Source organism: Xenopus laevis, chromosome 2S (genome assembly GCF_017654675.1).
Source record: "Xenopus laevis strain J_2021 chromosome 2S, Xenopus_laevis_v10.1, whole genome shotgun sequence".
Lineage (NCBI taxonomy): Eukaryota > Metazoa > Chordata > Amphibia > Anura > Pipidae > Xenopus > Xenopus laevis.
Genome location: NC_054374.1, coordinates 127,201,208 through 127,215,711, shown reverse-complemented (window position 1 = coordinate 127,215,711; position 14,504 = coordinate 127,201,208). Strand labels below are relative to the sequence as shown.

At 40.2% G+C, this 14,504-nt stretch overlaps 1 protein-coding gene and 2 non-coding genes across 9 annotated transcripts; all 3 read left to right on the top strand.

Moving 5' to 3' along the window:
• Positions 1-510: 510 nt before the first annotated feature.
• On the top strand, positions 511-12,531 carry kansl2.S (KAT8 regulatory NSL complex subunit 2 S homeolog). Of its 7 annotated transcripts, none has more exons than XM_041582996.1 (11): positions 515-759; positions 2,983-3,037; positions 4,436-4,688; positions 5,502-5,680; positions 6,312-6,426; positions 7,553-7,716; positions 8,285-8,451; positions 8,794-8,890; positions 10,387-10,640; positions 10,753-10,923; positions 12,208-12,531. In XM_041582996.1, the coding sequence occupies exons 2-11, from the start codon at positions 2,989-2,991 to the stop codon at positions 12,313-12,315; spliced, it is 1,557 nt and encodes a 518-aa protein (XP_041438930.1). In that variant the 5' UTR covers positions 515-759; positions 2,983-2,988; the 3' UTR covers positions 12,316-12,531.
• On the top strand, positions 8,938-9,071 carry LOC121400868. The gene has a single exon (XR_005965990.1). It is a non-coding gene; the product is annotated as a small nucleolar RNA SNORA2/SNORA34 family (small nucleolar RNA).
• LOC121400869 lies at positions 12,008-12,142 on the top strand. The gene has a single exon (XR_005965991.1). It is a non-coding gene; the product is annotated as a small nucleolar RNA SNORA2/SNORA34 family (small nucleolar RNA).
• Positions 12,532-14,504: the final 1,973 nt, after the last annotated feature.

Here is a 14,504-nt window from a genome sequence, read left to right as displayed (position 1 = left end):
TTATGCAATATATGTTTATAGAGACCTATATTGTTTGCAGTGGCGTAACTACCTGGGGTGCAACTGCACCAGGGCCCCTGTACCGAACGCATTTTAGGAGATCCTACAGTGTAATACCTGTCCTTCATGTGATGTCCTATGCCTTCAGAATGGCGCATCGGTTGCTTTTACCGTCACTCATCGTCCAAATCTGCAGTCACACCTCTGTCCTCTACCCTCACTTCTCAGCCGTCAATCATACAAACTCCACCCTCAGCCTTCTGCCCTCAGTTTTCCACCCTCATCCCTACATCCTCCTCCCTCAGTCATCTGCCTTCCGCCCTCAGTCCTCTTCCTTCCGCCCTCGCTCACCATTTTAGAAACTTATGGATAAGACTGTTGGCTGAAAAGAGAGATCTGAGGTGGGAGTGCTGTGCTGAGGAAAGAGGGTGGAGGGCTGAGCAGGGAGGGCAGAAGGAAGAGGACTAAAAGGACGAGGGCGGAGTTCGTATGACTGATGGCTGAGAAGGGAGGGTAGAGGACGGAGCTGTGATTGCAGATTTGGACGATGACTGACGGTAAAATCAACCGATGCGCCATCCCGAAGGCATAGGACATCACAGGAAGGAGATGTATTTCGCTGCAGTATGTCCTAAAATGCGTTCTGCACCCCTGAAGGGGCCCGTGTCCTGGGAAGAAAATATACAGACAAAAGTTTGGACTGCCTTGCAGCTAAGGAGGATGCATCCTGGACTCGGCTGACAGGCAGGATTGTGGATGGTGAGATTTGTGTACTGCGCAGCCAGACTAGTTCCCCTCTGTTTCCCATAGTCACAACATTAACTCTTTCCTTGCTGTCATTAGTCAATTCAGCAAGAACAGCCACTATGTTTGCACATAGTCTGTACAGAGAGATACCATGTATCCTGTACTGTGCACCGCAGATTTCCCCCCACACACACACCATACCATCAGTGTAGAAAGAATGTGAGACTTCAATCACATTTATTGCACTGCCTTGTGGTGCACTTTCCTTACCATTAATGTGTAACAGTGCAATTGTAGCAGAAAGAATCCCAAGGCACACATGGTCAATGCAAGCAAGCTGCCTTGCGTGTTTATTGCAAAGTTCACTTGCTTTCATTGACCCTGTGTGCCTTGGGATTCTTTCTGCTATACTGCTTGTGAGGCGGCCGATCCACTACCTTTGTGCACCAGGTATTGTTTTTTACCAGAGGGTGTGCAGAAGCCAAAGTTGATTTACTAACAGTGGAATTGTGCCATCCTGCTATGTCTGTATACATAGTTGTGGCCCTGTGCCCTGGTCTGCTTTGTGCCTATTATGTGTAATAATATTTGCTCTGTATAGAAGAACACCATATACAATGAAGCCTCAATTTTACATACCCTTATTCCCCCCACCCCCAGCTTATTTCATATTGTAAGTACTGGGCGAGTTGTAAAATGTTTAGTTGTATTTTTTCATACAAGTAATTAAGAAGTAATATGTGGCCCACTACTAAAGATGTTCACAAAATGTCTCTGTTTCCATGATTTGTTATCACTGTGGTCTGCGCCAGATTATTTTCACATACTATTACAGTTATAAAAATTTAATTTTAGTTGTGTTGTACTTTGCCATAAAAAAAGTATACCAGTTTCAGTAATTAAAAATAACTTGTTAAATTCAGTCGTATGAGATTAGATCAGTAATTGTTGTTACCCGCCCACAACATGGGTGCAGGGGGGGGCCCAGTTGCAAATTTTTGTACTAGGGCCTTAGGTGTATAGTTACGCCACTGATTGTTTGGAGGGTATAGTTTTCCTTTAAGGAAGTGACATCACATGCACAGCTGTTCATGATGTAATTTCCGGCACACAGCACAGCGAGCCCTATACCCCTCATCCCCCCCCCCCCAACTCTATGGCTGGATTTATCTGAAAAATTTCACTCATCACTATCCAGGACCATTCTGAACTATTACAGTTTGTTACATTTACTTGCTACATTAGTTGATACATTTCTCAGCAGCATCTGTGGAGTATTAGCAACTATTGTATCAATTTTAACAGCCGCCTTTAATGAAACTCAGGGATTTTGCTCACCAGGGACCATCAACCCTAGTTGTCACCTTTTCTGGAAAAAAATACCGGCCTTCATACATATTTTTCTTTTTTCTATTAATAACATTAGGATGAACCATTAGTTTTACCAACCAGGCCGGTAAAATACCAGCCAGATGGCAACCCTATTTGCTTGGTGCAAATCAGTAGTACCTATGCAACCCACCAGTGGAACCCTGGACGTGCCACCATATCCCAGGTTTTCTTAGGGCTAGGGTTGCCACCTGGCCGGTATTTTACTGGCCTGGCGAGTAAAAATGATAGCTGATCCCAATGTTATTAATAGGGAAAAAAAGCTAAATATATAGGCCTGTATTTTTTTCCAGAAAAGGTGGCAACCTTACTTAGGGCTGATGTGTGCCCTTGCACACTAGTCAACAGAGCAGGCTGGGCTAGTGTAAGCACAAGTAGAGGGACATACCTCCCAACTGTCCCTTTTTCGAAGGAGCAGTCCCTCTTTTGACAGCTCAACCTGCAGTCCCTCATTTGTACTGGAAAGTCCCTATTTTCTCTTCACTGAACAGCCAGAAAAAGAAACAAAGTTTCTCATGCATGTATGGACACAAGTACTTTTTTGAGTGGCTCTCAATTCTTCCATTTTAAAACATGGCAATTGTAAATGAGGATTTGGATCCCAATTTGCTTACATATGCAGCTTGTTTTCAAGCCCCCCCCCCCCCCCCCCCATCGAACCAAAACTTTTGATAGGGCAGCATCTGAGGAAAAGACATTGTATGGCAAGATTTTCAAAACCGGCAAAGGAGCGTCACTGAGCACCAATACTAGCTTATGTAAAAAGAAATTGCTACTAATGTAGTGCATTATTATCTTACTATTTATTAATTAATGTTACTTTATCCAAAACTATCCTTTTCACAGAACTAAATGGCGCCTAAACAATTCCCGCGAGAGTTTACAACAAACTGCAAAACACGTGAGTTTGTAAGCGCTCGTCATAGCTGCCGTAATTTCCGTCCTTTCAGGAAGAGTGATCTAACCAATGAGAGTCCGTGTTACGGTGAGTGGGTGTAGCCATTAGGGCACCGTGGCTGTTTCCAGTGGTGCAGGCCATAGAGAAAGGAGCGGCTGGACAGGTAAAATGGCGGCTTGGCAATGTAGATTATTTATAGATGTACAGTGGCGTGTCTCGTGCAATACTTACATAGGCTTCTATTGGGCCCACTGATTACTTGTGTCACCAGTTGTCTGTGACTATAGGTTCCCTGCTCTGGCAGCATGAGGGGGATTAGGCTTTCTGTTACTCTATATGCGATACAAGTACAGGCGCTGCTTCATATCAGGGATATTCCACCTGAGGAAGGGGTTGTCCCCAAAAGCTTGTGCCACATTTCTGCTGCACTACATTAAAGGCAGAAGGCGAAGTATAGTCTGCTTCTTTTCCCAAGATTGTATGGTGTTGGGCTTGAAGCAGCCTGGGATTGAATGCACCAGGTAATTAACAAGTAAGTGATGTGCTGAAGATAAGTTGTTGTTTTTAGGGATATTCCACCTACAGCCATATCACTTTAGTTGGGCCCTGGATGTGATTGGGATGTGCTGCCCAACTGTAGGAGCCATGTGCTAAAGGGGCTGATTCAGTGCAATTTGAAAGGCAGTGCCCATTATTACCGTTCCCATGGATTCTCCTTTACTGCCCATTAATGCCGTTCCCGTGGATTTGTTTTAGTTGATTTTCTTGGCTTCAAAAAAGAAAATTCAATCACTTTTCTGAGCTGCCGTTAGAAGCATTTCCTTATGCAACTTGAGAAGGTGAGGAGGGGCACTCAACTGTTCTAACAATGTGTAACAAAGCCGCCGCTCTTCACGTCCTCATCTAGCAATAAACCAAGCACTGGCCATGATGGTGAAACTGCAGATCACATTTTTATGGCTACCATTTCTTGACTAATCTCAGAGGGCCATTACGCACACACCAGTCACTGTATGAGACGTGCATATGATATTGGTAAATGTCACATGCAAATTGATTCCCCTATCTGACACTAGCGGTTTTCCCCAGTCTCACTATCTTTGCTATATTTCTGCCTCTTTGGTGTAATAAAATCAGTTTTTTACCTTGCAGCACTATCTACCACACATTCCAGTTGCTTTCACAGTCTTGTGTATAGGGCCTACAAATGCTCTACGTTGAACACCAGATGCAACTGGCCAATTGCTGATATGAACTTGCCCTGTGCATGTTTTAATCCAATGCAGCCATTTGTTTTTATACGGAGCCGTGTGTGTAAAACTGCAGATTTCTAATGTTTATATCTTGTTTTTATGACTTTTCTATATCCCCCAACAACTGTTAAGGTCTTGTTTCTTTTAGAAATGAACAGGATTCGAATACACGTTTTGCCCACAAGTCGGGGACGATTGACTCCAGTCCCCAAAACCCATGAAGCATTATCCTGCTCTTTTACACACCGACCATGCTCCCAGCCTCGCATTGAGGGTCACGACTTCTGCATCAAACATATCCTGGAAGATAGAAATGCTCCTTTCAAGCAGTGCAGCTATATATCAACAAAGAATGGCCGTCGATGTTCCAATGCAGCTCCGAAATCTGATAAGAAGGATGGGTAAGTGACATTCTTTTTGCAAATCGAATGGGTGCTTTTACTTATACATCTATAGGACCAGTTATCCAGAAAGCTCTGAAATGCGGAAAGGTAATCTCCCATAAACTCAATTTCATCCAAATAATCCAAATTATTTAAACGGATTTCCTTTTTCGCTTTTATAATAAAACCGTTAATTGTACCTGATCCAAACGAAGATATAATTAATCCCCAACCAGTGGCTTGTCAGCAACATGTTGCTCGCCAGCCCCTTGGCCTTTGCTCCCAGTAGCCTCAAAGCAAATGCTTAATTTTGAATTCCTGGCTTGGATGCAAGCTTTTGTTCCATAAAAATCAGATGTACTGCCAAACAGAGCCTACTGTAAGCTTGTATACAGCATCTTCTATTTTAGGCTTTGTAATAATTTAAATAACTACCTTTTAAATGAAAAATGTAACACAATTTTTTTTATCTTAACATGTAATGTATTCAACAATCAGCAGATATTGCCCTTTTACCTTGAGCCACCATATTTTATATATCTCCTTTAATTGTTCGGGTATAACTTTGTTCCCAGAACCTCTTTGCTGTGAACAGGTCCATATACGTTTCAGCAGCGGGTACTATGTATTGTTATAGTTTTTAGTGGGACATTCTCTATAAACCTGATAATGAGCAGCACCACCTACTGGAAAGAAAATACATTTTAAGTTAGAAAAAAGAAAATAGACCTTAAAGCTTAATTGGAATGATTGCACTGACTGCAATTGTCAAACACTAGCAGCTTTGCTTTCATAATTAAATATTCATTTTGTGTCTTTCAATATTTGCAGGGTTTCGTTTTGTGCAGAGCATGCACGCCGGAATGCATTAGCCCTCCAAGCTCAAATAAAGAAATCAAACCCAGGACCGACCAGTGAGTCTCTGTTGTATCAGCTGAGTACTTATGCCAGAAATGAGCTAGGATCTCAGATACAGGAAAGCAGCAGGAGTGAAGCCTGCAGGATTCTTGGTGTGTAAATATTTTGAGTTTGTTTTTCTGTGTCCATTATAAAAGAAACAGTCTTTCTGTGCTCCTCAGTGCTGTCCTTTTAGGACCATAGTGAAGCTGATTTGAATTAAAAAAAAAAAAACTTATTTAAATGTTTTGTAACTGAACTTTGAAGGATGTATTTATTTTAATGTTTAATACAAATGTAGATTGTGGGCAGCCCATGTGTATCTGCAGCCACTGCCTATTAGAGCCTGAAATGCACACACATACAGCCCAGTCTCAGCAGTAGCTAATAGGGGCCTAGCAGGCACCTTACAAGAAGTACCTGGTCTGCCCTAAGATTTTATTTGATTTTAAAGTCAAATCTCAAAATCACAAATGGTACATAAACTGCTAGGGAGATATTTTGTCTGATGTCCAATAACAAAGAAATTTATTTTTTATTTAACTTTATCTTTTTGAATAAGTGATGCCAAATCTTCAAACATACAGACTGAGACTGGATGTGGATAAAGGTCATTGAAATAAACCAAAACTACTTGGCCTTAATGCTGCAGTATGCATTGTGAATTAATTTGTAAATATAATGTTCTGTATTGATTTTAGGCAAAGTTGTAAGCACACGCATAATTTTATCTTTTCTGGCCAGATGAAGATAGCTTGAGTGAAAGTGACCAAGACACTGTAACAGTTGAGCAAACATGGAGGGGAGATCTTGACAGTGAGGCTGACAGCCTGGACAGTGACCAAGAGGACCCGTTAAAGTAAGCGAAACGTGCTCATGTGCTATTAACTTGTTAAGACTATAATAAAATATCTCTTGCTCAACTATATATTAACGACAGTAACCCACAACTGCACTGCAGTGTGCATATGGGTAACTGTACATGAAGTTCTGTACCACAACAAAGAAAATGCCACCTTTGAAATAGCCTATAATGGTAAATGTTTTATTTCCTCTATGGATCTACCAAATGGAAACATTAGAAAGTTATTCCACAAGGATATGGTGATTCCAATTCTCTTTAAAGGGCATGTAAAGGCAAAAAAATAAAATCCCATTTTTGCTTTCTTTAATGAAAAAGAAACCTATCTCCAATATACTTTAATTAAAAAATGTGTACCGGTTTTATAAGAAACCTGACTGTATGCAGTGAAATTCTCCCTTCATTTACTGCTGTGGATAGGGATTGTCAGATGGTCCCTAACTGCTGAGCAGGGAAACAATCATACTTATGAACAGCAGCGGGAGCCCCCGCCTTACTTCCCAGCCATGCAGAACTCAATCAGCTTTGTTTATGACGATCCCTAAGCAGCCCAGACCACACTGAGCATGTGCACAGTCTTAGTCTTGCAAACATGTTTAGCAATGTTACAAGATGGGGACCCCCTGTAGCCAACTTTGAAAACATAAATTATTTGTTTGATAAGGCTTGTGGTGCAGTAAGTTCATGTTTATATTTAATATACAAAATACAGCATTTCTAGCCTTATTCAATTTTAGACTTTACATGTCCTTTAATGCAAAGGTATTTCCTTATGTGCTATTAGCCTGGTCATTATATTGGTCGATCTTCTACACTCTCCGGACCTAAATCAAATGAATGGAAATCGTACAAGGGGGCACAGTATGGCTGCATTTTGTTCAGATCATTCATGCTAAGCTCCCAAATGAGTGAAACAGCAGGAAGTGGAGCTTTGGCACTGTTTCTGTGTGTGTAAGCTAACTTAAAATGCATATCTTGTAATCCATTTGTAAGTGAAGCAGAACGTGAGTACACATGTACAGTTATTTCGCTGTCATTCATCTAGTCAAACCACCAAATAGAACAGGGCCTTACTTTGGTATGGTAGGCATTCAGTTGTTGATCATTCTTGCGTTAATTCCAGACATGCTGGAGTATACACAGCTGAAGAGGTAACGTTGATCATGAGAGAAAAGCTAATTCGCCTGCAATCCCTTTATATTGATCAGTTTAAAAGATTGCAGCACTTACTGAAGGAGAAAAAAAGGAACTACTTGCACACACTTAAAACAGAACATGAAACTGTTGGTATGTATTTGTTTTGTAAACCAAGTAACATTCTTTTCTCTCTCTCTCTCTCTCTCTCTCTCTCTCTCTCTCTCTCTCTCTCTCTCTCTCTCTCTCTCTCTCTCTCTCTCTCTCTCTCTCTCTCTCTCTCTCTCTCTCTCTCTCTCTCTCTCTCTCTCTCTCTCTCTCTCTCTCTCTCTCATATATGGGGGCAGCCATTCAAGCACATGATACACAGTAGATAACAGATACGTTTTGAAGAATTGTATACTACAAAGCTTATCTGTTATCTGCTGTGTATTCTATGCCTTTTTCAGCTTTGAATGACTGCCCCCATGGCTACACATCAGCTTGTTTATATAAACTATTGTAGAGTTTCTGAAGCAAAAACATACATTTTACAGTGTAGGGAAACGGGTCATAATATTTTGATTACTTTAACCATTCATATTTTGGTGTTACTATTCCTTTAAGAAGAGTTGAATAAATGACAGGGCTATTTATATAAACCAGTATGGCTAATTGTACTAACCTTGGAATGAAAGGTTTCTTTCACTTTCTGATCACAGTTGTACTATCCTTCTGTCAGGGAGCAGTCTCTTAACTGGTCCTGAGGGACTTAACCTTAAGGAACGGGAATATCTGAAAAGGTTAAAAGCATTGCGGCGATACCGAAAACGTTATGGGGTAGAGGCTCTTCTACATCATCAGTTAAAAGAAAGGCGCATGTTAGCTTCCGAAGGTGCATCTCAGCAGGTGGGTAGTTTTTACATGTGAAGAACTCTTATACTGGTGATGTCAGACAAGCAACCACCAAAACATTTGCAGTACTGTGCATTTTTATGTGCCTTCTAGCATAAATGATCTAGTTTGGAATTTTATTATAGCCTGTGTCTGATTTACAGTTTTGGCAAATATGTAGCCTAGCATAAATTCTGGTGTAAGCAGAGGTGGTACTTTAGAATTTTTAACTGGTCTTGCCTGAGCACGAACTTTAATATTTTATGCTGCTTTTTTTGAAACATATTTTTGAAGATAAATCAGCAAGTTGAGTCAGTGTTCTGTACTATGAGAAAAATATTTGCTTCTTACATGCAGGCTCACACAACCCGCTCCAGTCAGAGATGCATGGCATTCGTTGATGACGTGCGCTGCTATAACCCGTGTCTGCCCATGACAAGGCACTGCATTTCTCGTATCCTTTGGTGGGAAGGTCTATTTAGTTGGACATCATTGTTAACACTGGCCCTGAATCAAGGCTGACTGCTTGCTGTAGCTGTGAGTTTCAAACAGGAGCCCAAATCATATTCTTCCTGTGGTCTGTTGGCTGTGCCATTTCTCTAAGGGCCCATCCACTTCAGTTGGAAGAAACAAGACGTGATAACAAAAAAGGGGCTTATGTTCATTTGTTTCTAAGGTATTTACATGTGTGTAATTGTTGGTAATACAGTGGTGTTTTTCTTTTTCAAAATATGCACTAATTAAAATTACTGCTACCAACCCTTTGTGCTGAAACAATGCAGCGATAGAGACCTAGTAAAAAGGGGGTGGTGGGTATTATGTCAAATGTGTGTTCATTTCCTCTAAAGGCATAAACTAAAGCTAAAAAACACCATCGATGTGATAATTAAAAATGAGAGGAAACCAAAATTGTTCACAGTATAGCGATTGCTCAAAAACGAGTTATAAAGGGCATAAACCTGTAACTGGAGTATATGGAAGCACATGGCTTTTAAGCCTCAGACGTGATTAACTAAAGGGCATTATGCACACATTTTGTGCATAACGGGACACTTATGAGAATGAGTTAGTGCCCATTTAGGCACAAAATGCATTCATTTTATTATGTCCTATTATGTATTTAGATTTTTTTTATGCAGTTACTTTGTGAGAATCTTGAGAATGAAATGCATCTTGTAGTGTTTAACAGCCTATCCAGCATATGTGTGTATATTGTTCATACTTATTGCTAATTAGCACTTGGGACACTAGATGGCACCCTCTAGTCTGTCTCTCTAATCTAATATGTGTCTGTTTGTGGGTTAAGGCTACAGAAGGTAGTAAACATATTAGAGAGCATTGTCCTGCCCTCAGTCTGCAAATAGCACAGCTGCTTTTCGTTCATTAGCAGTAGGTGTATCACAGCAGCCTCATTGATGGCAGCCATGTTTCTCGCATCATGAAGTTGAGCTGCAGGATCATTTGGGACCCCCCTGATATAAACTGTTTGCCAATTCAGGCCTATGATGCTGTGCAATTTGCTGCTATCTCTGTTTCATACTGAAGCCGTGTGTATTGTGTATGTATATTTATGCACGGTCTTGGTTGTTGTACACTGAACTTCCCAAATTACAGTTATGGGAGACTCAAGTGTTGTGTTAACATAACATCTATAAAAGGATTTGAGCACATTTCCTTTGAGGGAAAGATGTCTTTTTTTAAATAAAATGTAAATAATGTCGCATATCCTTTAATTTACAAGATGTGCTGCTGAGCAGCAAATCCAACTCTTAGGGTGTTTTTTGATATTTGGAATGGAAATGAATATCTTCTAGAGAAGTGAAGAATCTTTATAAACCAATACAGGGAATCTAGGACAGTTGTTTTCAGTCAAATTGTATCTTTTCTGAATTTTTATTATTCAAAGAATTGTTTCAAGGTCCACGTTTTCTTTATCTTGCACGTAATCAGATATATGTCAGGACAGCAGTCAAGTTCTGTTCAAGCTGTGTTCAGGCTCAGAAGATGTACCCTGTAATAAGCCCGTTCCTTTAAGCCTATCTGAAGAACCCTGCTGTCTGTTACATTACCGCTTACCGTCACCTATGTACAAGTCAGAACCAGTACTGCCTGTGCCGGAGCAGATGGATGTGACTCCTCTAGAACTCTACCTTAGCACTGCAGAGCTGCAGCCTACTGAAAATTTACCCTTGGAATTCAGTGATGTAAGTCTGTGGTTTCCATACTTTTTGATGTTCCGGCTCTCTTTCTCACACAGATATTCCCCTAATTTCCAGCATTAACATTCTTCTTTCAAACTCTGACATCTTTCCCTAGGACCTTGATGTTGTAGGGGATGGGATGCAGTTCCCACCATCTCCTCTGCTTTTTGACCCTTCTGTGGACATTTCAAGGCTGCTAGAAGTACAGGAGTCTGATGAGAAACACAGGACCGCGACAAGCCACTCACTTCTAACCGCAGAGTCTTTAGTGGGGTCTGCAGGACAGGTAAACATTTCTTTTAAAGGACAAGTAAACCTTTAAAACAAATGAATAGTATTGTTAAGTGGGCACTTTTGCAATGTACAGTCATGATTTATGTTTTATTCCATGTACTGTTAACATGAATTAATTTTGTTTCAATAGCGCCACCTGCTTTTCAGTTTCCGACCACCCAATAGTCAAGGAAGTTGTCAGGAGAAAGAAAGAAGCTGCTCGGATGTTCTTCTGCTTAGGAAAAAAATAGAAACTTAAATCTTAAGCAGAAGAACATCAGAGCAACCTCTTTCTTTCTCCTGACAACTTCCTTGACTATTGGGTGGTCAGAAACTGACTAGTAGGTGGTGCTGTTGTAACAAAATGCATTCATATTAACAGTATATCTAGTATAGGTAAATCTAAAACAACTGGACTTGCTGAGTAATCATTGAAGACGTTTCACTACTCATCCGAGCAGCTTCTTCAGTTCTACTGACTGATGTGGGAAGTCCTCGGCATATAAACTCTCTCACAAGTAACACCTGTTTCTAGGAGTTGCATGACTCATTGGTAATCCTATCACAGTAACTACACAGAATCTACACCTCTGTGAATTTCAGATGTCGGTTGAACTGAAGAAGCTGCTCGGATGAGTAGTGAAACGTCGTCAGTGATTACTCAGCAAGTCCAGTTGTTTTAGATTTACCTATACTAGATATACCATGACCTGGATGAATGAAAATCTTCATATTAACAGTACATGTATCCTTTGATATCTTGGAATAAAAACAAAACAAAATAAATAATGAATGTACATTGCAAAAGTCTTTAAATAGCCCACTCATCAATACTATTTTTTTATTTTAATAATTTACTTATCCTTTAAAGGGCCACTATATCATCTGTAAAGCTAATGACACATTGGGTGCATTGTTTAGCTGGCTGGCAAAGCTTCAATGATTTACGTGGCTCCTATTCACTTCAGTGAGAAAGTTGTGGAAGTCCATGCATGAGTGCTTATTTATATGAATGCCTTGGTGAGCATTTTTGGCTAAATCTCTTACACTTGCACTTCTGTTTCTAGTTCAGTTGAAAGGGAGCCATTGAAGGCGGCTGTGTTCTAAATCAAGGCTGGTGGCTTGTTGTGGCAACTGGCTTCAAGCAGGTGCCTATATTAACTTCTTCCTGTGGTCTGTTGGCTGCTCATGTTTCCTCTGTGACCCAGCCAATTCAGTTGGTAGAAACATAGTGTGAGGAGTTCTTGGTACAAATGGAGCCAGAGAATATGTTCTAAACTGTTTTTTTCTGTTTCAGGGTCAGGTTCAGAACGCAGCAAACTCTTCTCTTCATCTTACCAACAATGCTACAGAAAGCTCTTTGTCTACACCCAATGGAAATGCAGATGCCTCATTGATCAGCTAAATTTTAGTTTTTAAGTTTTAATCAAGGATTTATGAGCTTTATTGTCTTACCATCATCGTCAAAGGAAAGACTACCAGGCTGCCTCAATCATCATTTCTTTATTCCCTCTGAAGTTTTGTTTAATTTCATTTTGCTCCAGAAACATGTAATACGTGTGTATTTAACTAAAACGTGGAAACTGTACTATTGTTTGGTCATAAAAAGGAAAGGAATCTGCTTGTGCGTCTAATTATATTTCTATATTAACCACACATTGCAAATGGTTAGCAAGGCACTGGAGGCTGTATATCCACACAACTTAAAGTAGAAATAAAACTAAATAAACTTAGTCTACGTATGCCAAACCTTATTTTTTTTTTATCAGCGATTCTCTGTGCGTTAGAAATTGTGCCCAGTAGGTCCTCAAGCGTTTCTGTTAATTTCCTATACATGCTCTGAGCTGCTGTCAGTTACCGGAGATTAGGGGCCAACTCGCTGTTTACTGTATATATGCAATATAACATTCACAAAACAGTGCTGATCAGTAATTCTTTTTAGATTCTCATTACATGGCAGCATACAAACTAATTTCATTTTGTTGCAGCAGTGATATTAGATTTGGAGGTAGAGGTACCACCTGGCCAGTATTTTACCAGCTTGAGTTTCAAAATGATGCTTGATGCTACTGTTATTTATAGGACACAAATATGATAATATAAGAAGGCTGCTATCTGGAGGCAGGCAACTCTACCTGGAGGCAGGCCAAAGACCCAGTCGCGGAACTGCAGTTCTCCAAGGTATCGGGCATTTGCCCACCCTCAGTTCTGACGTCACTGCTGCAGCAGCCTAAATACAGTGAAATAATAGTCAAAATGCTTGTAAATAGTCATATCCCTGTAGCAACTGCTGTTGTTGAAAGACTACCAAGCCCTGCCTCTATGCCAAGAGAAGTCTTCAACATTTGTACAGTAGATCAGATTAGGTGGTTCCTTATACATTGTTTATATTTATGGCAAGTTTAATCGTAAACATTTTCGGGCAGTTGTCCAATCTTGCTCATGCCTGTTGTATAGTAGGTACCTATCCCGAAACATTGCTAAAGCCAGTGCCCAACAGTATTCTTAGCTTTACCTGTAAAGCCTTTAAAATACTGACTAACAAATTTGAGTTTACTCCTCCCTCTGCTCAACTAGGGGACCACTGGAAGTTATTAGTTTATACTTGTATTATTTAGATATTCATACACTATGGGGGTTATTTATCAAAGTCTGAATTTATCTCAATTTCTGCTACAAACTCCGATCAAATCGGCTCAGGTTTTTTACGCTAATTCTTTTTTCCCGAAAATTTGCTTTGCCGAATTTTATAAAAATAAAATGACAAATTTTTCGTGATTTTTGCATTCAGAGTTTAGTAAATAACCCCCTATGCATGCAGGGTGTCTAGTATAGTTAATTTATGTCTGTGTAAAGCGGCTGTTGATTATTAGACTTGCTGAGGGTAAAGTGCTTGTTCTAGAGTTCTGCTATTGGCACATATAAAGAGCAGCTGCACCTGGTACTGGGCCTGGAGGGAAGGTCAGCTTGACTGACATAAGGCTGCTATCCCTGATAACTTCTGTAATGAATATTTCAGCTGGGCTTTATCTGCCCTCTAAATAACATCTTTATGTGAAAAAGTGTCACTTTTATTCATAAAGGAGAAGGAAAGCTACTGAAGTAGTTTATTGCAAAAAGATTACCCACATTTGTGCAAGCTATACCACTTTATTTATTCTTCAGAATGCTTTAACATACCTGAGTAAATAGCTCTAGAAGCACTCTGTTTGTTTAGGATAGCAGCTGCCATATTAGCTTGGTGTGACATCGCTTCCTGCTCACTACTCACTCTGGGCTCAGATTACAGCAGGGAGGGAGAGAGGAGCAAACTGAGCATGCTCAAGCCCTAGCCCTGGAGGTTAAAGCTGAAAACAGGAAGTCTGATACAGAAGCAAATGCAGTGTTTCTTTTGACAGAGTTCTCAGATCAGCATTACTTTGAGGGTTTACTTGTGTATCTATATAGACCTTTCTAATAAAGCTTACTTAGTTTTAGCCTTTCCTTCTCCTTAAAAGCGGTATGTTTTTGTACACAAACTATTTGCTATGGGAGTCTTTAGTATGAAGAGGCTGCTGACATCTGGATAGCAAGAGTTTGCCATATAGGATAAAA

Excerpts from the sequence above, each read along its gene's own strand:
- kansl2.S (XM_018248085.2), top strand. The coding sequence starts at position 2,989 with ATGGCGCCTAAACAATTCCCGCGAGAGTTTACAACAAACTGCAAAACA. Across the intron at positions 3,122-4,435 it reads CAATGAGAGTCCGTGTTACG|AAATGAACAGGATTCGAATA; the intron begins GTGAGTGGGTGT and ends TGTTTCTTTTAG. Across the intron at positions 4,689-5,501 it reads AAATCTGATAAGAAGGATGG|GGTTTCGTTTTGTGCAGAGC; the intron begins GTAAGTGACATT and ends CAATATTTGCAG.